Genomic DNA, 18,206 nt, shown 5'->3' with positions numbered 1-18,206 from the left:
CCTTTGAATTGTTTTTTTCTTTTTTTAAGGAAGAATTATGTAGTTTTTGACATTCAGTGAAATAAAAGAATGAATCAGAGGTCCAGGATAGAATGCATCATCCATTGGTTCCGGATTTAACATATAAAATCCTTACAAGAAGAACTGAAATGTTCTAAAGGTCTTTTTTCTTGTTTTAGTTAAAAATGTCTCTTTGGTTATTAGACAGCACTAATCAACCATTCAGAAACATTTTTTTAAAACCCAAATCTTTAACACAATTGTTATTTTGATTTGGGAATCTATTTTGAGTTCTTCACAATGATACAGGTAGGCTTTGTCAATTACAGTAAGGTTCTATGGTGTGCTGGTTCAAGACAAAAGTTTAGAAAATGTGGGAAGGAGGAGACAGAGAAGAACATGTCACACAATCCAGATCTATTAACAGGATGCATATACAATTACTTAGGCAAGTAGTCACCAAGGGTGAGAGCTGTTAGTATCCATGATGGAAAAAGTGCAAAAATAATATAAAAATGATGAGAGATTCAAGATGTTGCCCTGATGATAAGATGAAGACCTGATGTTAATGTAATTCATATAAATTCTGACATTTTCAAATTTATATAATGGAAAAATATAGATTTTAAAATTCTGACCTTGTTACTTAGATTAGTACCAATAAAGGATTTTTTAAAATATGCTTTAAGGTGAAAAATTTTAAGTAATTTTCCTTAAGGGATACTATCTGCTATTAGACATTCACACTAAGTGAAAAACTTGTTCTCACACTTAAGAAAATTCATAACGTCTTCTCAAACATTCCGGAAACGTAGAATCTTTCCAAAATTTTAATGCAATGTAATATATCAACCCACTGGCTCTTTCATATATGTGGATTTTGACTTCATACAGTCTGAATGATGCCCTGCCTTGCTCAGTGGTTAAAAAAGCATTTCAGTGTTTCAAAGATGTAGTAGTAAGGTATTAGGTGAAGCCCACTACTCAGACTTTTTGTTAGTTTTGTTTTTTGCTTTCTCTCAGCTTGAATCTCTCATGTTGCTATTCTGTAAGATGGGGTGGTTTATGAAATTTTCTCAGTCAGGATGTTTGCCTCATTCTGAAGCACAGCCGTGCTTCCAAAATCACATCCTGCTATAAGGAAAAGTACCGCCGTGAAACTTGAAGATGTATCTGACCTTCTAGCAGAGGTCAGTCAGTGAGTCCCAAAGTCTATCTGAATAATAACAATGAACAAACAAAAATAATGAGAAGGAAGAGGAAACAAAAATTAAAAGGTTCACCTTAACTTTCCCAGCATTTTCATCATCTTCCTTTTTTTCTTCAAATTCAAAGGCAACAGTCATGCGTTGTTGTCTCTGTTCTTCCCATAGTGTGGGGTTAAAGCTGTCACTGTCTGACTGGAAATCTACAGTTAGATTCCAAAGTGTTACTGTTTTGTTTTGTTTTTACAAAAATTATTATTTAATAGAACTTAGTATACTATACAAAAAAATGGTGATAGGTACTAAAAACAAATATTAAAAAAAAGAAAAGAAAAAATAAAGGGATAGAAAGAAAAAAGCAAGTAAAAAACAAGGAAAGGAAAAAAAAAAGGAAAAATTCTCTTGATATTTGTTGTATAGTCTTTTGACATCTTAACCCAAATTCAGCTTTGCTAAGTGTACATTAATTATATATTGGGGTTGAGAAGTTTTCCAGTGTAGAGAATGGACATAGCATAATTATGATAAAAGAGAGAGCTAGTTAAGCATTTTAAACTATTATCTCCTTTAATTTGCAAAACAGCATAATGGTCATACTAATATAATCCTCAATTTAATAATGAGAAAACTATCACTGAATTTTGAGAGACTTGTTCAAAGTGGTGCAGCTTCTCCATGGCCAATGCAGGATTCTATTCCATGTCCTGTGACTAATTACATAAATGTCATCAGTAATCTTTATTAAGGTGTTATAAAAGATACTATGTAACGCTGCTTTGCAATAAATGGCCCAAGATTTCAAACTTTTTTGTTGTAGTTTTGTGTGTCTGGTTGGGGGGCAATGTAGTGGTGCTAGGTAAAAACATGTGGAAATGAAGTCTTTAACATTTGGGTCTCAATTAGTTTAAATATGTCTCAAATCAACAGGGAAAAGAAATGGCTTATCAATCTTTAATTTACATGCTGGTTAATGGTAATATCTTCTTTGCAACATTATTGTGAAGTTCACATTAAAAGGCAATAAAAGCACTTTTGTTCTGTTGCTAAGTCATATTCTACTCTTTGTGACCCCATGCGCTATAGCACATCAGGCTCCTCTGTCCTCCACTGTCTCCCAGTTTGCTAAAATTCACGTCCAATAAAAGTACTTAATTTAGGCTAAATTCTTTCCCAACACATCAACTTTATTATATATAAAACTTTATTGCAAGGAGTTCTGAGAGTTGGTTTTCTGCATGAAAAGTGAAAAAAGTGACTTGCTTAAAGTTCAAGAAAGCTTTTCTGTTACCAGCTCTGCTCTCCTCAAAGGAAAACAAAACAAAACAAATTAGGCTAATTTCTTAATACCCCATCTTACCTAACTAGGTCTAACCTCATTCCCTGGATCAAATTGGGGATTTAATCTTTGAGGCTAGATTTCAGAAATAACTGGCAAATATGAGAGACTTTTCATTTTCTCCTATATCTTTTCAAAATGAAATATTCTGTTAATCTAGGGATATTAAAAAAGAATGTAAGTAAAATTGCATGAATAAAACATAATCTTTACTTAAGATTCTTTTTATAACCTATGTAAACATAGTGGATTTTACTTCATAAATTCTAAAAGATCACTTTTACTGAAGCCTGAAAAATACGTATGAAACAAGATTTCCTTTTCCTACTTCTGTAGATCAAAATCTGAAGAAAAATATCCACAAATGATTCACTTTCCTTTTTAAGTAAAAACAAAACAAAAACAAAAACAAAAACCTAACAACATTTATTGTAATTATTCTGTAAATATGAACTTCATGAGCAAATAATTTCTTTTAAAAATTGATCTTTTAAATGGGTTGGGTGGATTTAACCCTTGGGTGAATTAAAGTGAATTTGCTCTTTCAACGTTAGGTCCATGAATCAAGGCAAATTGGAAGTGGTCAAACAGGAGATGGCAAGAGTGAATATCGACATTCTAGGAATCGGTGAACTGAGATGGACTGGAATGGGTGAATTTAACTCAGATTACCATTATATCTACTACTGTGGGCAAGAATCCCTTAGAAGAAATGGAGTAGCATCATAGTCAACAAAAAAGTCCAAAATGCAGTACTTGGATGCAATTTCAAAAACGGCAGAATGATCTCTGTTCTTTTCCCAGGCAAACCATTCAATATCACAATAATCCAAGTCTGTGCCCCAACCAGTAATGCTGAAGAAGCTGAAGTTTAATGGTTCTATGAAGACCTACAAGACCTTCTAGAACTAACACCCCCAAAAGATGTCCTTTTCATCATCATAGGGGACTGGAATTTTCAAAGTAGGAAGTCAAGAGATACCTGGAATAACAGGCAAGTTTGCCCTTGGAGTACAAAATGAATCAGGGCAAACACTAACAGAGTTTTGCCAAGAGAATTCACTGGTCTTAGCAAACACCCTCTTCCAACAACACAAGAGAAGACTCTACAAATGGACATCACCAGATGGTCAACACCGAAATCAGATTGATTATATTCTTTGCAGCCAACAATGGAGAAGCTCTATAGTTAGCAAAAACAAGACCAGGAGCTGACTGTGGCTCAGGTCATGAACTCCTTATTGCAAAATTCAGACGTAAACTGAAGAAAGTAGGGAAAACCACTAGACCATTCAGGTATGACCTAAGTCAAATCCCTTATGATTATACAATGGAAGTGACAAATAGATTCAAGACAGACACTGTCTACTCTGTCTATCGGGAACATTTCATGCAAAGATGGGCTCATTAAAGGACAGAAGTGGTATGGACCTAACAGAAACAGAAGATATTAAGAAGAGGTGGCAAGAATACACAGAAGAAGTATACAAAAAGGATCTTCATGATCAAGATAATCACAATGGTATGATCACTAACCTAGAGCCAGACATCCTGGAATGTGAAGTCAAGAGGGCCTTAGGAAGCATCACTACAAACAAAGCTGGTGGAGGTGATGGAATTTCAGTTGACTATTTCAAATCATAAAAGATGATGCTGTGAAAATGCCAGAAAATTTGGAGAACTCAACAGTGGCCACAGGACTCGAAAAGGTCAGTTTTCATTCCAATCCCAAAGAAAGCAATGCCAAAGAATGCTCAAACTACCACAGAATTGCACTTATCTCATGTGATAGCAAAGTAATGTTCAAAATTTTACAAGCCAGGCTTCAATAGTATGTGAACTATGAAATTCCAGATGTTCAAGCTGGTTTTAGAAAAGGCAGAGGAACCAGAAATTAAATTGCCAACATCCATTGGATCATTGAAAAAGCAAGAGAGTACCAGAAAAACATCTATTTCTGCTTTATTGACTATGCCTAGAGCTTTTGACTGTGTGGATCACAACAAACTGCGGAAAATTTTTAAAGAGATGGCAATACCAGACCACCTGACCCGCCTCCTGGGAAATCTGTATGCAGGTCAGGAAGTGACAGTTAGAACTGGACATAGAACAGACTGGTTGCAAATTGGGAAAGGAGTACATCAAGGCTGTATATTGTCACCCTGCTTATTTAACTTATATGCAGAGTACATCATGAGAAACGCTGGGCTGGATGAAGCACAAGCTGGGATCAAGATTGCCAGGAGAAATATCAATAACCTCAGATATGCAGATGACACCACCCTTATGGCAGAAAGCGAAGAACTAAAGAGCCTCTTGATGAAATTGAAAGAGGAGAGTGAAAAAGTTGGCTTAAAACTCAACATTCAGAAAACTAAGATCATGGTAACTGGTCCCATCACTTCATGGCAATAGATGGGGAAACAGTGGAAGCAGTGACAGATTTATTTTTTGGGGCTTCAAAGTCACTGCAGATGGTGACTGCAGCCATGAAAATTAAAAGACGCTTATTCTTTGGAAGAAATGTTATGACAAACTAGACGGCATATTAAAAAGCAGAGACATTACTTTGCCAACAAAGGTCCGTCTAGTCAAGACTATGGTTTTTCCAATAGTCATGTATGGATGTGAGAGTTGGACTATAAAGAAAGCTGAGCGCCAAAGTATTGATGCTTTTGAACTGTGGTGTTGGAGAAGACTCTAGAGAGTCCCTTGGACTGCAAGGAGATCCAGCCAGTCCATCCTAAAGGAAATCAGTCCTGAATATTCATTGGCAGGACTAATGTTGAAGCTGAAGCTCCCATACTTTGGCCACTTGATGTGAAGAACTGACTCACTGGAAAAGACTCTGATGCTGGGAAAGATTGAAGGCAAAAGGAGAAGGGGACAATGGAGTATGAGATGGTTGGATGGCATCACTGACTCAATTAACATGAGTTTGAGTAAACTCCAGGAGTTGGTGATGGCCAGGGAGGCCTGGCGTGCTGCAGTCCATGGGGTTGCAAATAGTCTAACATGATTGAGCCACTGAACTGAACTGAGTGCTTAGTTAGAAGTCTTGTGCCTGTCAATTCACCAAGATAAGATATTGCTCCTAAGAGTCAATGTTATTTTCATGATAAATATAGAGAGGAAGAGTTATGTTTTTTGAAATTTCACTTATTAATAAAATATTATCGTATGGAAGATAAGATCTGTGCTTGGAGTTAGCTCCCAAATGATTTATGTGGCATGGCCATGTGCTAGTATTGGCCAGAGTTAGAATGAAATTAATCCCTTTTATCCATAATCATACAAGTATAGGAGAAATTTCTATGTTTACCTTCATCACCACGAGGTTGCTGGGGAAACATGTAGTTAGTCAATACTCTTTGCTTTGTTTCTGGATGGGCTTCAGTTTGTAAAGGGATAAGGGCTTTGGACTGGAAGCAAAGGATATAAATTAGATTAATATTAGAAATATAAAGAATATTTCTTTTATATAAGATAGAGGTCAACAGTCTGGCTATAAGATAGAGGTCAACAGTCTGGCCTCACTGTGTTGAATGAACAATTAAAAGAAAAGTAGGGAAAAATAACAAAAAAATAAAATGTAAGATAAAATAAGACTACTGTAGAGGAATATTTTGAAATTATAAGGGTTTCATAGTGAGATTTTCTTTTTCTTTATTATTTTCTTTTTCAAAACCTATTCATCTTCATTGAATAATACCTGTTTTTACCTTGAAGAGACCAAAATGTGTTAAACTGTTTCAACTAAGCAAACTTTTGGTATAGTTCTATATGTTCATTAACTGTTGCCTTAAAAAGGCAAATGGAATTTGCTATTAAGTTCATACTATACAAGATCATCTATGAATTCAATTAAGTTAAAACATAAGCATTTACTTTTAAGAGATTTTTGTAACCAAAGACAAAGTCTACATATACATAAGCAACTGTCCTTGTATCTGATATATCACAAAGAATTTACCTATGGATAATAACATTTAATTCTCTATATTAATTTTATTTCAGAAATGCAATTTTTGAAGGTTTTTAGAACTTTGATTTTAAATACAATATATAAACATTGAGAATAATGATATTGTTTAATAGTTTATGCTTATTTCATGACATTTATTAATAAGAGTGAAGTACAATGGCAATTTAGGATGCCAACTTGTCTCATGAAACTGAGTCAAAAACACATTAAATCACTGTTCTAAATAAAATTTAAATGATGCAGCCACTGTTCTGTTCATTCTTCCACAAGAATATAAATCCTGATATTATGGTGTTTGTTTTTTTTTGTTTTTTTTTTTTTTTTTACGATGTAAGACTGTAGAAAAGACTGTTGCATTAGCATAGTTTGTATTGATTCCAGAAATGATTTATTTTATAATGGTATATTGATGATTTGAAAAATCTACAGTTCATTGATGACTTGAATTTGACTGACAATCTAATTTTTTACTTAGTAGATGGGAAGAAAATGCTGTAATGACTGTAGGAATATAAACATTATTCTCACACTTACATAACATTTTGCAGAGGTTTAATTTTTTACAAAAATTGCCCAATACTTATGTCTGAACAATTCATTTACTGGTAATGTCACTTTTATGCTCAGAAAATAATCACAACAAACTAAATCCAAGAATTTATATTTTGGGGTAGGATATTTTAAAATTTTAAGATTACAAGGAAAAGCCAAAAGAAAACAAAGTATGTCAAAATGGTCTATCACTAGTTTTTGTGGTGGTAAATCAGATGGTTTCGACTATTTTTACTTTCCAGTTAATAAAATTATTCATTAACACTCAAATTACTGATTCAATTATAATCTAATTTCATAAGTGTAAGAATTAATATCATAGCAATTTCACAGAAAGTATTGATAAGAGCAACAAAAGGCATCACAATATTTTTGAATACATTTTTAGAATTAAGTTGACTATAATTAAAAGCATGGAAAAAAACGAACATGGAGGATAGTAACTCCCTCTTATGGGGATTGCAGTAATGATTTCTTATTCTTTACCTTCAGAGGTATAATTAAAGTACATCCTCTAAGGACATGTATATATCACTTAGAAAAATGATCATTTTTGTGTATTAGATTTCTGAGAGGAAAGTAGACACTAAATTGACATATTTCAAAGGGATGAGAATTGTACTATTGTTTGTCCATAGGAATGGAATACTTATTTGAATTGTTACCCTTATAAAAATCTCTCCTCCAGGGGATAAAAAATCTATATTTTGTAGTAATTGTCAAAGGTATATATTGCAAATAAATTAGTAATTCAACATTTCAATTATAGTTCATTTTAATAAACAAAATAAATCAGGTGATAAAAAAATGTTACCTGATTGTCAGAAAGCCACAAAGCTGCAAGCTCCTTCAGTTTGGTAAATGAGAATGGTAAATTCTTCAATCTGCAAAAACAAGAAATTTTTAATAGAATGGGTGAAGATGGATAAAGATCATTTAATGAAGAGTTATTTAAAATACTATAACATTTATTTCATTCTTCTCGTTACTTCTTTCTCTTCTGAGTAGCCTGAGGAATCATGTAAAAGTGAAAATCTTGAGGCTACAATTCTTCAAATGATAGGATAAAACCTAGAACTGTTACCATGCATCGTCAGACCCTCTAAGATCTGGTCCCCTCAAACCTCTCCACAGCTTCTTTGCTACTCTTTTTCGGGCAGTCCTGCCAGTGCCACTGGCCTTCAATCAGCCTATTCCCAGGAAGAGCCAAGCTCCTTTCTCTGCCTGGAATACTCTTTCTTCCATACTTCACTGAACTAAAATTCCACAGATTTTCTAGTCAGCTGAAATGCCAGTTTCTGCAAGAAGCTTTTCTTGACTCCTCACTTAAATTTCTTTCCCCAATCTAGTCTCAAAGCACTTTTACTTCATAGATATATCACAGTTTGATATTATCTACAATATTTATTTTTGTAGTTATTTTTTTTTACGGTTACTGTTTAATATCTCTTTAAAACTGTAGACTTTATGAGGGCAAGGGCCATTTTCATCTTATTACTAAATGAATTTACAGCTCTGAAATTTTTTTTAAGATGGTAAAACATTTATTTTTATTTTTTTTTACTTTACAATATTGTATTGGTTTTGCCATACATCAACATATATTGATTCCTGAAAGTGTGTCCTTTTGTCCTTCCATCCTGTATACATCATTTAATAGATATTCAAAGAGGCAATCTTTAAAAATAGCATTTTAAGGTATATGAAATTGTATTCAATCAAAATTATCTATTAAGCTTTGGCTTCAGCCTGTGGAGGGTCAAATCACCAATTGCCTACTTCAACATAAATAAGATATACCTGAATTGTGCATGATCAATATATTGTTATTACATGAATTACCATCATAGCTAGTCAGCACAGTGAATAATACAAACAAGGCACACCAGTGAATTTATTCTTACTTTCTGCATGTTCATTTTTGAATACAGACAAACATTTTAGATAAGACTTGGAATGAAAATTTCTGCTAAATCTTTAATATGTTGGAATTCTATCAACCAAATGCTGAATAAATATATTTTGATAACAAAGATAGAAAATGTCAGAATAATGAATAAGGATTTTGGAAGCAGTTAATTGTATCTCCAAAGGCACTATTAAATAATTTAACAAATACAAAAAGATATTGACAAGCCTATAAACGTATCAACAGAGTGTGCATTGGCTGGGAAACTTTAGGAAGGATATAATGACCTTGCTCAGCTAATAGGTACTTGTAAAACATAAGAATATAAAGAATACGAGATCAAATTATATCATAATTATTTTTAATATAATTATTATACTAGCATTTATAACATTAAACCAAACTGTCCATAAAAGCTATTTCTAATTTTAGTTATTTAGTTTAAGTTGGAAATTATAAAGTAAGATGCTATGAGAAGTTTTTACATCATGTGGAGATGAATTAAAAGTAAAATATCCATTCTGCCACATCAAAATTACAAGAGGGGATAACCTCCAGAATCATTTACAGTATCCATGATAAATCATCAGGCAAATCATAAAAGTAGAATATGGAAAGAAACTGTCAGAGAAGATGTTACCCATATTTTTTTTCCCTCTTCCTCTGACCACCATTGAAAGTGAGGCTTTATTTAGTATTATAACTGTCCAGTAAATCGATCACAGGAGCAATCCTATAGTTGATAATATAAATGAATCATTGTTCCTTAACTGTAATGACAAACTTCTAAAATTTATTGTATTGAGAATATAAAATTGGAGTAATCATGACTTTTAAATAACATGCAATATTTAATCTTTTATTCAAGCAGTTTATTCTCTGATAGTGATATTCAACTTTTGCCTCAGCTTTGACTGAATATTGATTTTAATCTCAGGTTAAGATTCATTATTTATTGCACAATAGTATAGTTGTAAGCAACTCTCCAAAATTAAAAAAAATTCACTGATTAATTCATCAATCTCAAAATATTAGTTTGGTTCTATATTATGTTCCAATCACTGTATTAGGAGATAGATTGGCTTATATTTCTGACCTGATAAAGTACTTAAATTCCTAGTTTTATGAGATTCTCAATGTTTTATTAATATCTTTTGCGCTAGCTTTTAGCAGTGTACTGTCCCATGGTAAGCACTCACATATGCTATATTTGTTGGATAAATAATTGCATTAGTAGTCTTAACTACAGGTCACTTAAATATTTTGTAAGCATATTTTCCATATTGTGTGAATTATTCATGTATAAAATTTGAGTGGACCAAGAATTTAGGAAAAACTTTCAGCTCATCATGAAAACTCTTCCTCCAGTTTGACAATAATGGAACTTGATTCCATTGAGGACTGTAATAGAACCCAGTGGAACCCATCTTCCTATAATCTCTCTATGAGTGTATTTATAATATTGTTCACAAGAATATAATTAGAAAATTCTGAAAAATGTCTTACTGAAAGTTGAGCACAATATTTAATGCATCTACTTCACTTTCCTGTCAAAGAGTCAAAACAAGAAATGGGTTGATTTGAAATGAATTACTCTTGTTGCAGCAAGTTATGAAGCTTCTTGGTCAGCTCGATTTTAAAAATAAAATTCCAAAGCTTAAAAAAATGTTTAATTCTTTACATGAAAATATTATTGAGCTGCTGCTGCTGCTGCTAAGTCACTTCAGTCATGTCTGACTCTGCAACCCATAGACAGCAACCCGCCAGGTTCTTCTGTCCCTGTGATTCTCCAGGCAAGAATATTGGAGTGGGTTGCCATTTTCTTCTCCAATGCATGCATGCATGCTAAAAAGTTGTTTCAGTCGTGTCCGACTCTGTGCGACCCCATGGACAGCAGCTCACCAGGCTCCTCTGTCCACGGGATTCTCTAGGCAAGAATACTGGAGTGGGTTGCCATTTCCTTTTCCAATTATTGAGCTACTAACAAATAACAACTCCTACACCCACTGAAACTTTAGAATCTAAACATTCTCCATGATTCCATAAAAGCTAATCTTTGATAGTTTTGTTGCAGTCTCAGCTTCTCATATTATTATTTGTCTGACTGAAACGTAATGAAAACACAGAGTTCAAGTAGTCTGTTATATTCCATTACCACTTTATCTTTTTCACAGTTATTTTTAGTCAATATTGATTTTTGTCCTTTCCTATTTGAAAACATTTGTGGTAGAGATAAAGATGAATTGCATTTTCACCTTTTCTTTCTGCCTGTTCAACAATGTAACACTTTAGTCACAAAAAGAGAACCTGTTCTTTCTTTGTCCATTCTGTTCTGAACATGGCTAAATAATCATTTGGTTGTCCTTACTAAAATGCACAAACCTTATGACTTTTTAGTATTAGGTTCTTGTCATTATTCTTACCAGTGTTTTGGTGGTGTGGACAGTATAAAAATAGCTCTGTTAATTTACTGGAAACATATATGTATATATGAAAACATATATGTACATACATACATACCTATGCACACATTTTTATTATCAACTTTTATAGTTTTATTATGATTATTTTCCATGTCTTCATAATATTATGCTTTCTGCATATGGGAGGGTTTTGGCATATAATTTTTGAAACATAGTTTAAAAATAATTTAGCTTCTGCTATTTTCTAACTCAATGTTTGCATATTTACATAAATATTTGCATTCCACATATTTTATAAGATATAGAAGAAATTTCCAAAATTATTAATAAAAAGGAATAATTTGCTTTTAGAAAATAAAGAGATTGTGAAAAGTTTCAAAAATACCTGTTGTCACTCAGATTTAAGACTCTCAGTTTCTGCATCTGTCCAATTTCTTCAGGAAGAAATTCCAGCTTATTGGAGCGTAGAGACATGACTGTTACATTCTTACAGCTTCCAATCTACAGGTAACAAAAAAAGCAAAGGATCACAGTGTAAACTATTCTATATTAATATTTATAATTTAGAGGTGATCTGATTGATTCATAGATTTCCTTATCACTTCTAAGACTCAATATGTGCAGTTTAATTTTTATGTGTATCTTTAAAATATGTTTAAAATATATTATATAATATATTCCTTTAGATATTAAGGCAATGTGTATCTCATATTCTTATACATGTTACAAAGGAATAATTTTCCTTTAAATTTTATGATTAGAATAGTTGTCCAAAAAAAAGAATACTTGTCAGCTTCATTGTTTTCACAAATCCTTTTTTTGTCTATCCAAATAAACACTAATAATATTGTTTATAAAAGATCAATATACTAAAAAATGAAGTCTTATTGACATTTCCTTTGCAAAATTAGTTTAACTTCACATTACAATGGTACTTTTGTTTTTATTTGTAACTTTTGTCTCTAAGACAATGATATATGGATTACTGCTCCTGATTATGAAAGCATTTAATAGAAAATGTTAAATTTAAAATATACTTCACAGTTTTTTCTTGACATGAATAAATGAAAGTCCTGTTTGGAGATGAATGCTAATGAACCCTTTTGGTGGATCCTGAAGTTAAAATAATATTATGCAACATGATACTTTAAAAAACTTATTTACATTAAAACTTTCACTTAGACATGGAAATATAATTATCTCCAAATTTATTTAAAAACTGTTCTTAAAAGCAAAATATACAAATTGTTTGCATGAATTTATTTTATTACAATTTTTGGCAAGCAATGTTTAAGTCAAATGCATTTCCTTGGTCAAATATAAGATCTTATCCCTTGTTATTTTAAAAAGAATGATTAACAAATATATAACTCCTATACGCATTCACAGCTCAACTCATGAAGCTACACTGCTAATGCACCTGCTAAAATTTATATCCCAAACAGAGTCATTAAAAATTAATTAATAGAAACAAGTTTATTCCTTACTTCTCTGGGCAATTCTGGAAGAAAGTTCTCATCGACTGCTAATGTTCGAAGACTGTGAAGGTAGCCAATAGTAGAAGGTAGAGACTCCAGTTCATTACAGCTACAGTCAAATTCTTCTAATAAAGATAAACTGAAAAGTTAAATACATTAGTTAGACATTCTAAAAGGTCAGATGGCAAAAAAATTTTGAAAAGCCCACATATTAAAATTCACCAACAAAAGTTATTTATGTAGTGCTGCTTAATATTATGTAAGTTAATTTATCAGTTCAACTAAATGGTTCAATATATCTTAATAAGTGGCTCAATTTGGTAAAATAAATATAGTTCATTTTTCTCCTTTCTTAATTCACTTGTCATTTAACTGAGCCTGAGAATAACAAAAAGTTTTGTCTGCTTTTATACAACTTCAGTTCAGTTCAGTCGCTCAGTCTTGTCTGACTGAGACCCCACACGGTAGCAGGCCAGGCTTCCCTGTCTGTCACCAAATCTTGGAGCTTGCTCAAACTCATTTCCATCGAGTCAGTGATGCCATTCAACCATCACATCCTCTTTTGTCCCCTTCTCCTCCTTCCTTCAATCTTTTGAGTCTTTTCTAATGAGTCAGTTCTTTGCATAAGGTGGCCAAAGTATAGGAGCTTCAGCTTCAGCATCAGTCCTACCAATGAATAGGACTGATTTCCTTTAGAATGGATTGGTTTACTTCCTTGCAGTCCAAGGGACTCTCAAGAGTCTTCTCCAACACCACAATGCAAAAGCATCAATTCTTTGGCACTCAACTTTCTTTATAATCCAAATCTCACATCCATACATGACTACTGGAAAAGCCATAGCTTTGACTAGACAGACCTTTGTCAGCAAGGTAATGTCTCTGCTTTCTAATATGCTGTCTAGGTTGGTCATAACTTTTCTTCCAAGGAGCATGTGTCTTTTAATTTTATGGCTGCAGTCACCATCTATAGTGATTTTGAACCCCCGAAATAAAGTCTCTCAATGTTTCCATTGTTCCCCCACCTATTTGCCATGAAGTGATAGGAGCAGATGCCATGATCTTAGTTTTCTGAATGTTGAGCTTTAAGCCAACTTTTTCCCTCTCTTCTTTCACTTTCATCAAGAGGCTCTTTAGTTGTTCTTTGCTTTCTGCCATAAGGGTGGTGTCATCTGTGTATCTGAGGTTAGTGATATCTCTCCCAGCATTTGTTAATTCAGCTTGTACTTCATCCAGCCTGGAATTTCACATGATGTATTCTGCATACTAGTTAAATAAGCAGGGTGACAATATAGAGCCTTGAGGTACTCTTTTCCCAATTTGGAATCACTTTGTTGTTCCATGTCTGGTTCTGACTGTTGCTTCTTGACGTGCATACAGATATCTCAGGAGGCAGGTAAGGTGGTGGTTCATGTACTGTTGAAGCTGGCTTGGAGAATTTGAGTATTACTTTAAATTTTGTAGGGAAAAATCACTAGACCATTCAGGTACGACCTAAATCAAATCCCTTATGATTATACAGTGAAAGCGACAAATAGATTCAAGGGATTAGATCTGATAAACAGAGTGCCTGAAGAACAATAGATGGAGGTGTGTGACATTGTACAGGAGGCAGTGATCAAGACCATCCTCAAGGAAAAAAAAATGCATAAAGGCAAAATGGGTGTCTGAGGAGGCCTTACAAATAGCTGAGAAAAGAAGATAAGTGAAAGGCAAAGGAGAAAAGGGAAGATATACCCATCTGAGTACAGAGTTCCAAAGAGTAGCAAGGAGAGATAAGAAAGCCTTCCTTAGTGATCAATGCAAAGAAAATAGAGGAAAACAATAGATTGAGAAAGATTAGCAATCTCTCAGATAAAATCAGAAATACCAAGGGAACATTTCGTGCAAAGATGAGCACAATAAAGGACAACAATGGTATGGACCTAACAGAAGTAGAAGATATTGAGAAGAGGTGGCAAGAATACACAGAAGGACTATACAGAAAAGATCTTCATGACCAAGATAACCATTATGGTGTCATCACTCATCTAGAGTCCAGCATCTTGGAATGTGAAGTCAAGTAGGCCTTAGGAAGCATCACTACGAACAAAGCTAGTGGAGGTGATGGAATTCCAGTTGAGCTATTTCAAATCCTAAAAGATGATGCTGTGGAAGTGCTGCACTCAATATGCCAGCAAATTTGGAAAACTCATCAGTGGCCACAGGGCTAGAAAAGTTCAGTTTTCATTCCAATACCAAAGAAAGGCAATGACAAAGAATGTTCAAACTACTGCACAATTGCACTCACCACACACACTAGCAAAGTAATGCTCAAGATTTGTTAAATGCTCAGGATTTGTTAAATAGCATTAGTCTTACAACAACATGGCTCAAATTCCAATTACCTTGGGATATCAGTTGTGAAAGTGTTAGTTGCTCAGTTGTGTGTGACTCTTTGCGACTCCATGGAGTTTAGCTCATGGACGGTAGCCCATGGACTATAGCCTTCCAGGCATGGAATTTTCCAGGCAAGAATACTAGAGTGGGTAGCCATTCCCTTATCCAGGAGATCTTTCTGAACCAGGGATTAAACTTGGTTCTTCTGCATTGAAGGCAGATTCTTTACTGTCTGAGACACTAGGGAAGGTCTATATTAACTGTGAATAACTACATGAAGTAAAAGCTTTGCTGCTAACTCTTCAGCCCATAGATCACAATGTAAATAACAGATGTGCATCATGATCAGGGATGAGTCTCATTACTCTTTTCAGTCTGTCGTTGATCAGCCTCTGTGCATCTGCTGTTCAGTTCACATATGGACAGTAAATCCTGTAGTTGTGTTGCCTTCTTGTCAATCAGTTGTGAAGAGATACTGTTGGCACCAAAATTTAACATTTAAAGCACTACTCCTGTTGGGTAATGCACTTGGTCATCTTAATTTTCTTGGGGATTTAAATGAAAATATTAAAATTTGCTTTCCATCACCAAGAACAACTTCATTAATTCAACTGGTGGACCAAGTAGCTATTTCAATTTTGAAAGCCTATTATCTTACACACATTTTGGAATAAGTTTTGATGCTACAACTGGAGATCAGACAGTTTCTTTGGCAGAGTTTTAGAAGACATATGACATAAAGCGTTCAATTGAAAATATGCAAGCATCATGGGAGGAAGTAACAGGACGTAATATGGATGCAGTATAGCAGAAACTTTCAGCACAATGTGCAAATAACACTGTAGGATTTGAGCTGAACATATATGGGATTATAGAAGAAACAGCTGACTATGGGAATGCTGCTTGCCATTATTCAAGAGCCTTTAGATCTGCTGCCAGAGGAGCTTAGTGAAGCAAAACTTGTTGACATCAAGGAGGAAAGTGGTTGTAATGAAAAGGATGATGTCCCAGAGGAAGTGACCCTGGCAATAAACTTTACCTTAAAGAAACTCTTAGAGATATTTCATGGTGTTGAAAACACAAAAGATAGAAGTCTGGAAGCTGCTCCAAGCTTAAAAAGATGATGACATTTCACTGATGCTTAGAAAGGATGTCCACTCTGAATTATGACTCACACAAAGAAAACAAGGCAAGTACTGTTCAAAGTAATTTTGATAGGTTTTTTCACAAAAAACTCACTTTAATTCTTAATGCTCCTAATGTTTACAGTGATGGTACATTAAATGCATGTTGGTTTTATTATTTTTCCATTTCTCCAATACATTGATAACCAACAGTAACAGTATTTGATGTTTTGAAGGCTATGGTTTTTCCAGTAGTCATGTATGGATGTGGGAGTCGGACTGTGAAGAAGTCTGAGCGCCGAAGAATTGATGCTTTTGAACTGTGGTGTTGGAGAAGACTCTTGAGAGTCCCTTGGACTGCAAGGAGATCCACCCAGTCCATTCTGAAGGAGATCAGCCCTGGGATTTCTTTGGAAGGAATGATGCTAAAGCTGAAACTCCAGTACTTTGGCCACCTCATGCAAAGAGTTGACTCATTAGAAAACACTCTGATGCTGGGAGGGATTGGGGATAGGAGGAGAAGGGGACGACAGAGGATGAGATGGCTGGATGGCATCACTGACTCGATGGACGTGAATCTGAGTGAACTCTGGGAGTTGGTGATGGACAGGGAGGCCTGGTGTGCTGCAATTCATGGGGCCGCAAAGAGTCGGACACGACTAAGCGACTGAACTGAACTGAAAGATCCTTCATGAAAACTATCATAATTTTCCCCATTGATTAAAAAGATTATTTTGTGCAGTTTCAGTGCATGGTTGTTTTCATAGTCCCCAAGACAATGTAAAGTGAGCACTTCCTGAAATAAAAAGGTAACATTTTTACTGGATCATGGGCTATGTTGAATTAATAATTTATACCCTGAAATTATTTTACACCTTTGTGTTACAAAGAAAACTATTAGGTGCAAAACACACATCCTTCAATTATCTCTGAAATTCAAAGGATTAAAACTCAAAATATAACATTCCAACTGACTTTATTGATGGCTGTCCTGCTATAAATCACCTAAAGTATTTTATTACAGGATCCTGAGTACAGTTGTACCATATTACTCACACGATCACTGGTGTCCAAAAGATAGACCAAAATAAGTGAAATAAGTCTGACAGAGAAAGACAAAGATTGTATGATTGCACTTGTATGTGAAATTTAAAAATAAGCAAAAAAGTGAAAAAATAACCAAGCTCATAAATACATGAGCAAATTGGTGTTTACCAGAGGAGAAGGCAATGGCAACCCACTCCAGTACTCTTGCCTGGAAAATCCCATGGACAGAGGAGCCTGGTAGGCTGCAGTCCATGGGGTCGCTAAGAGTTGGATATGACTGAATGACTTCACTTTCACTTTTCACTTTCATGCATTGGAGAAGGAAATGGCAACCCACTCCAGTGGTCTTGCCTGGAGAATCCCAGGTATGGGGGAGCCTGGTGGGCTGCCGTCTATGGGGTCACACAGAGTCGGACACGACTGAAGTGACTTAGCAGCAGCAGTAGCAGCAGAGGTGGGGTTAGGCAAGTGGGAAAAATGGGTGAAAGTGATCAAAAGGAACCAACTTTGAGTTATAAAATAAATAAGTCATGTGCTGTTGGTTAGTTGCTAAGTCATATCTCTTTTGTGCCCCCATGGACTGTAACCTGCCAGGCTCCCCTGTCCATGGGATTCTCCAGGCAAGACTACTGGAGTGGGTTCCCATCCTCTCCTCTGAGAGATCCTCCGGACCAGGGATTGAACCTGTGCGTCCTATGGCTCCTGCACTGCAGGCAGATTCTTTACTGTTGAGCCACCAGGAACTTGTAACTATATATGGTGACAAATGTT

At 34.6% G+C, this 18,206-nt stretch overlaps 1 protein-coding gene across 1 annotated transcript in view; it reads right to left on the bottom strand.

The window, feature by feature from the left end:
* LRRC7 (leucine rich repeat containing 7) overlaps positions 1-18,206 on the bottom strand; it is a 615,708-nt gene that overhangs the window by 113,766 nt on the left and 483,736 nt on the right. Inside the window, exons 12-16 of the mRNA XM_069565050.1 lie at positions 12,898-13,027; positions 11,796-11,911; positions 7,893-7,962; positions 5,864-5,963; positions 1,284-1,408 (exon numbers count right to left, since the gene is read on the bottom strand). Of these exons, the coding sequence (XP_069421151.1) occupies positions 1,284-1,408; positions 5,864-5,963; positions 7,893-7,962; positions 11,796-11,911; positions 12,898-13,027 (541 nt within the window). The remainder of the gene's footprint in view (positions 1-1,283; positions 1,409-5,863; positions 5,964-7,892; positions 7,963-11,795; positions 11,912-12,897; positions 13,028-18,206) is intronic.

This window comes from Ovis canadensis, chromosome 1 (assembly GCF_042477335.2).
Source record: "Ovis canadensis isolate MfBH-ARS-UI-01 breed Bighorn chromosome 1, ARS-UI_OviCan_v2, whole genome shotgun sequence".
In the NCBI taxonomy this organism is placed as follows: Eukaryota; Metazoa; Chordata; class Mammalia; order Artiodactyla; family Bovidae; genus Ovis; species Ovis canadensis.
Note: the sequence above shows the minus strand (reverse complement) of the source record. Positions and strands in the feature narration are given on the sequence as shown.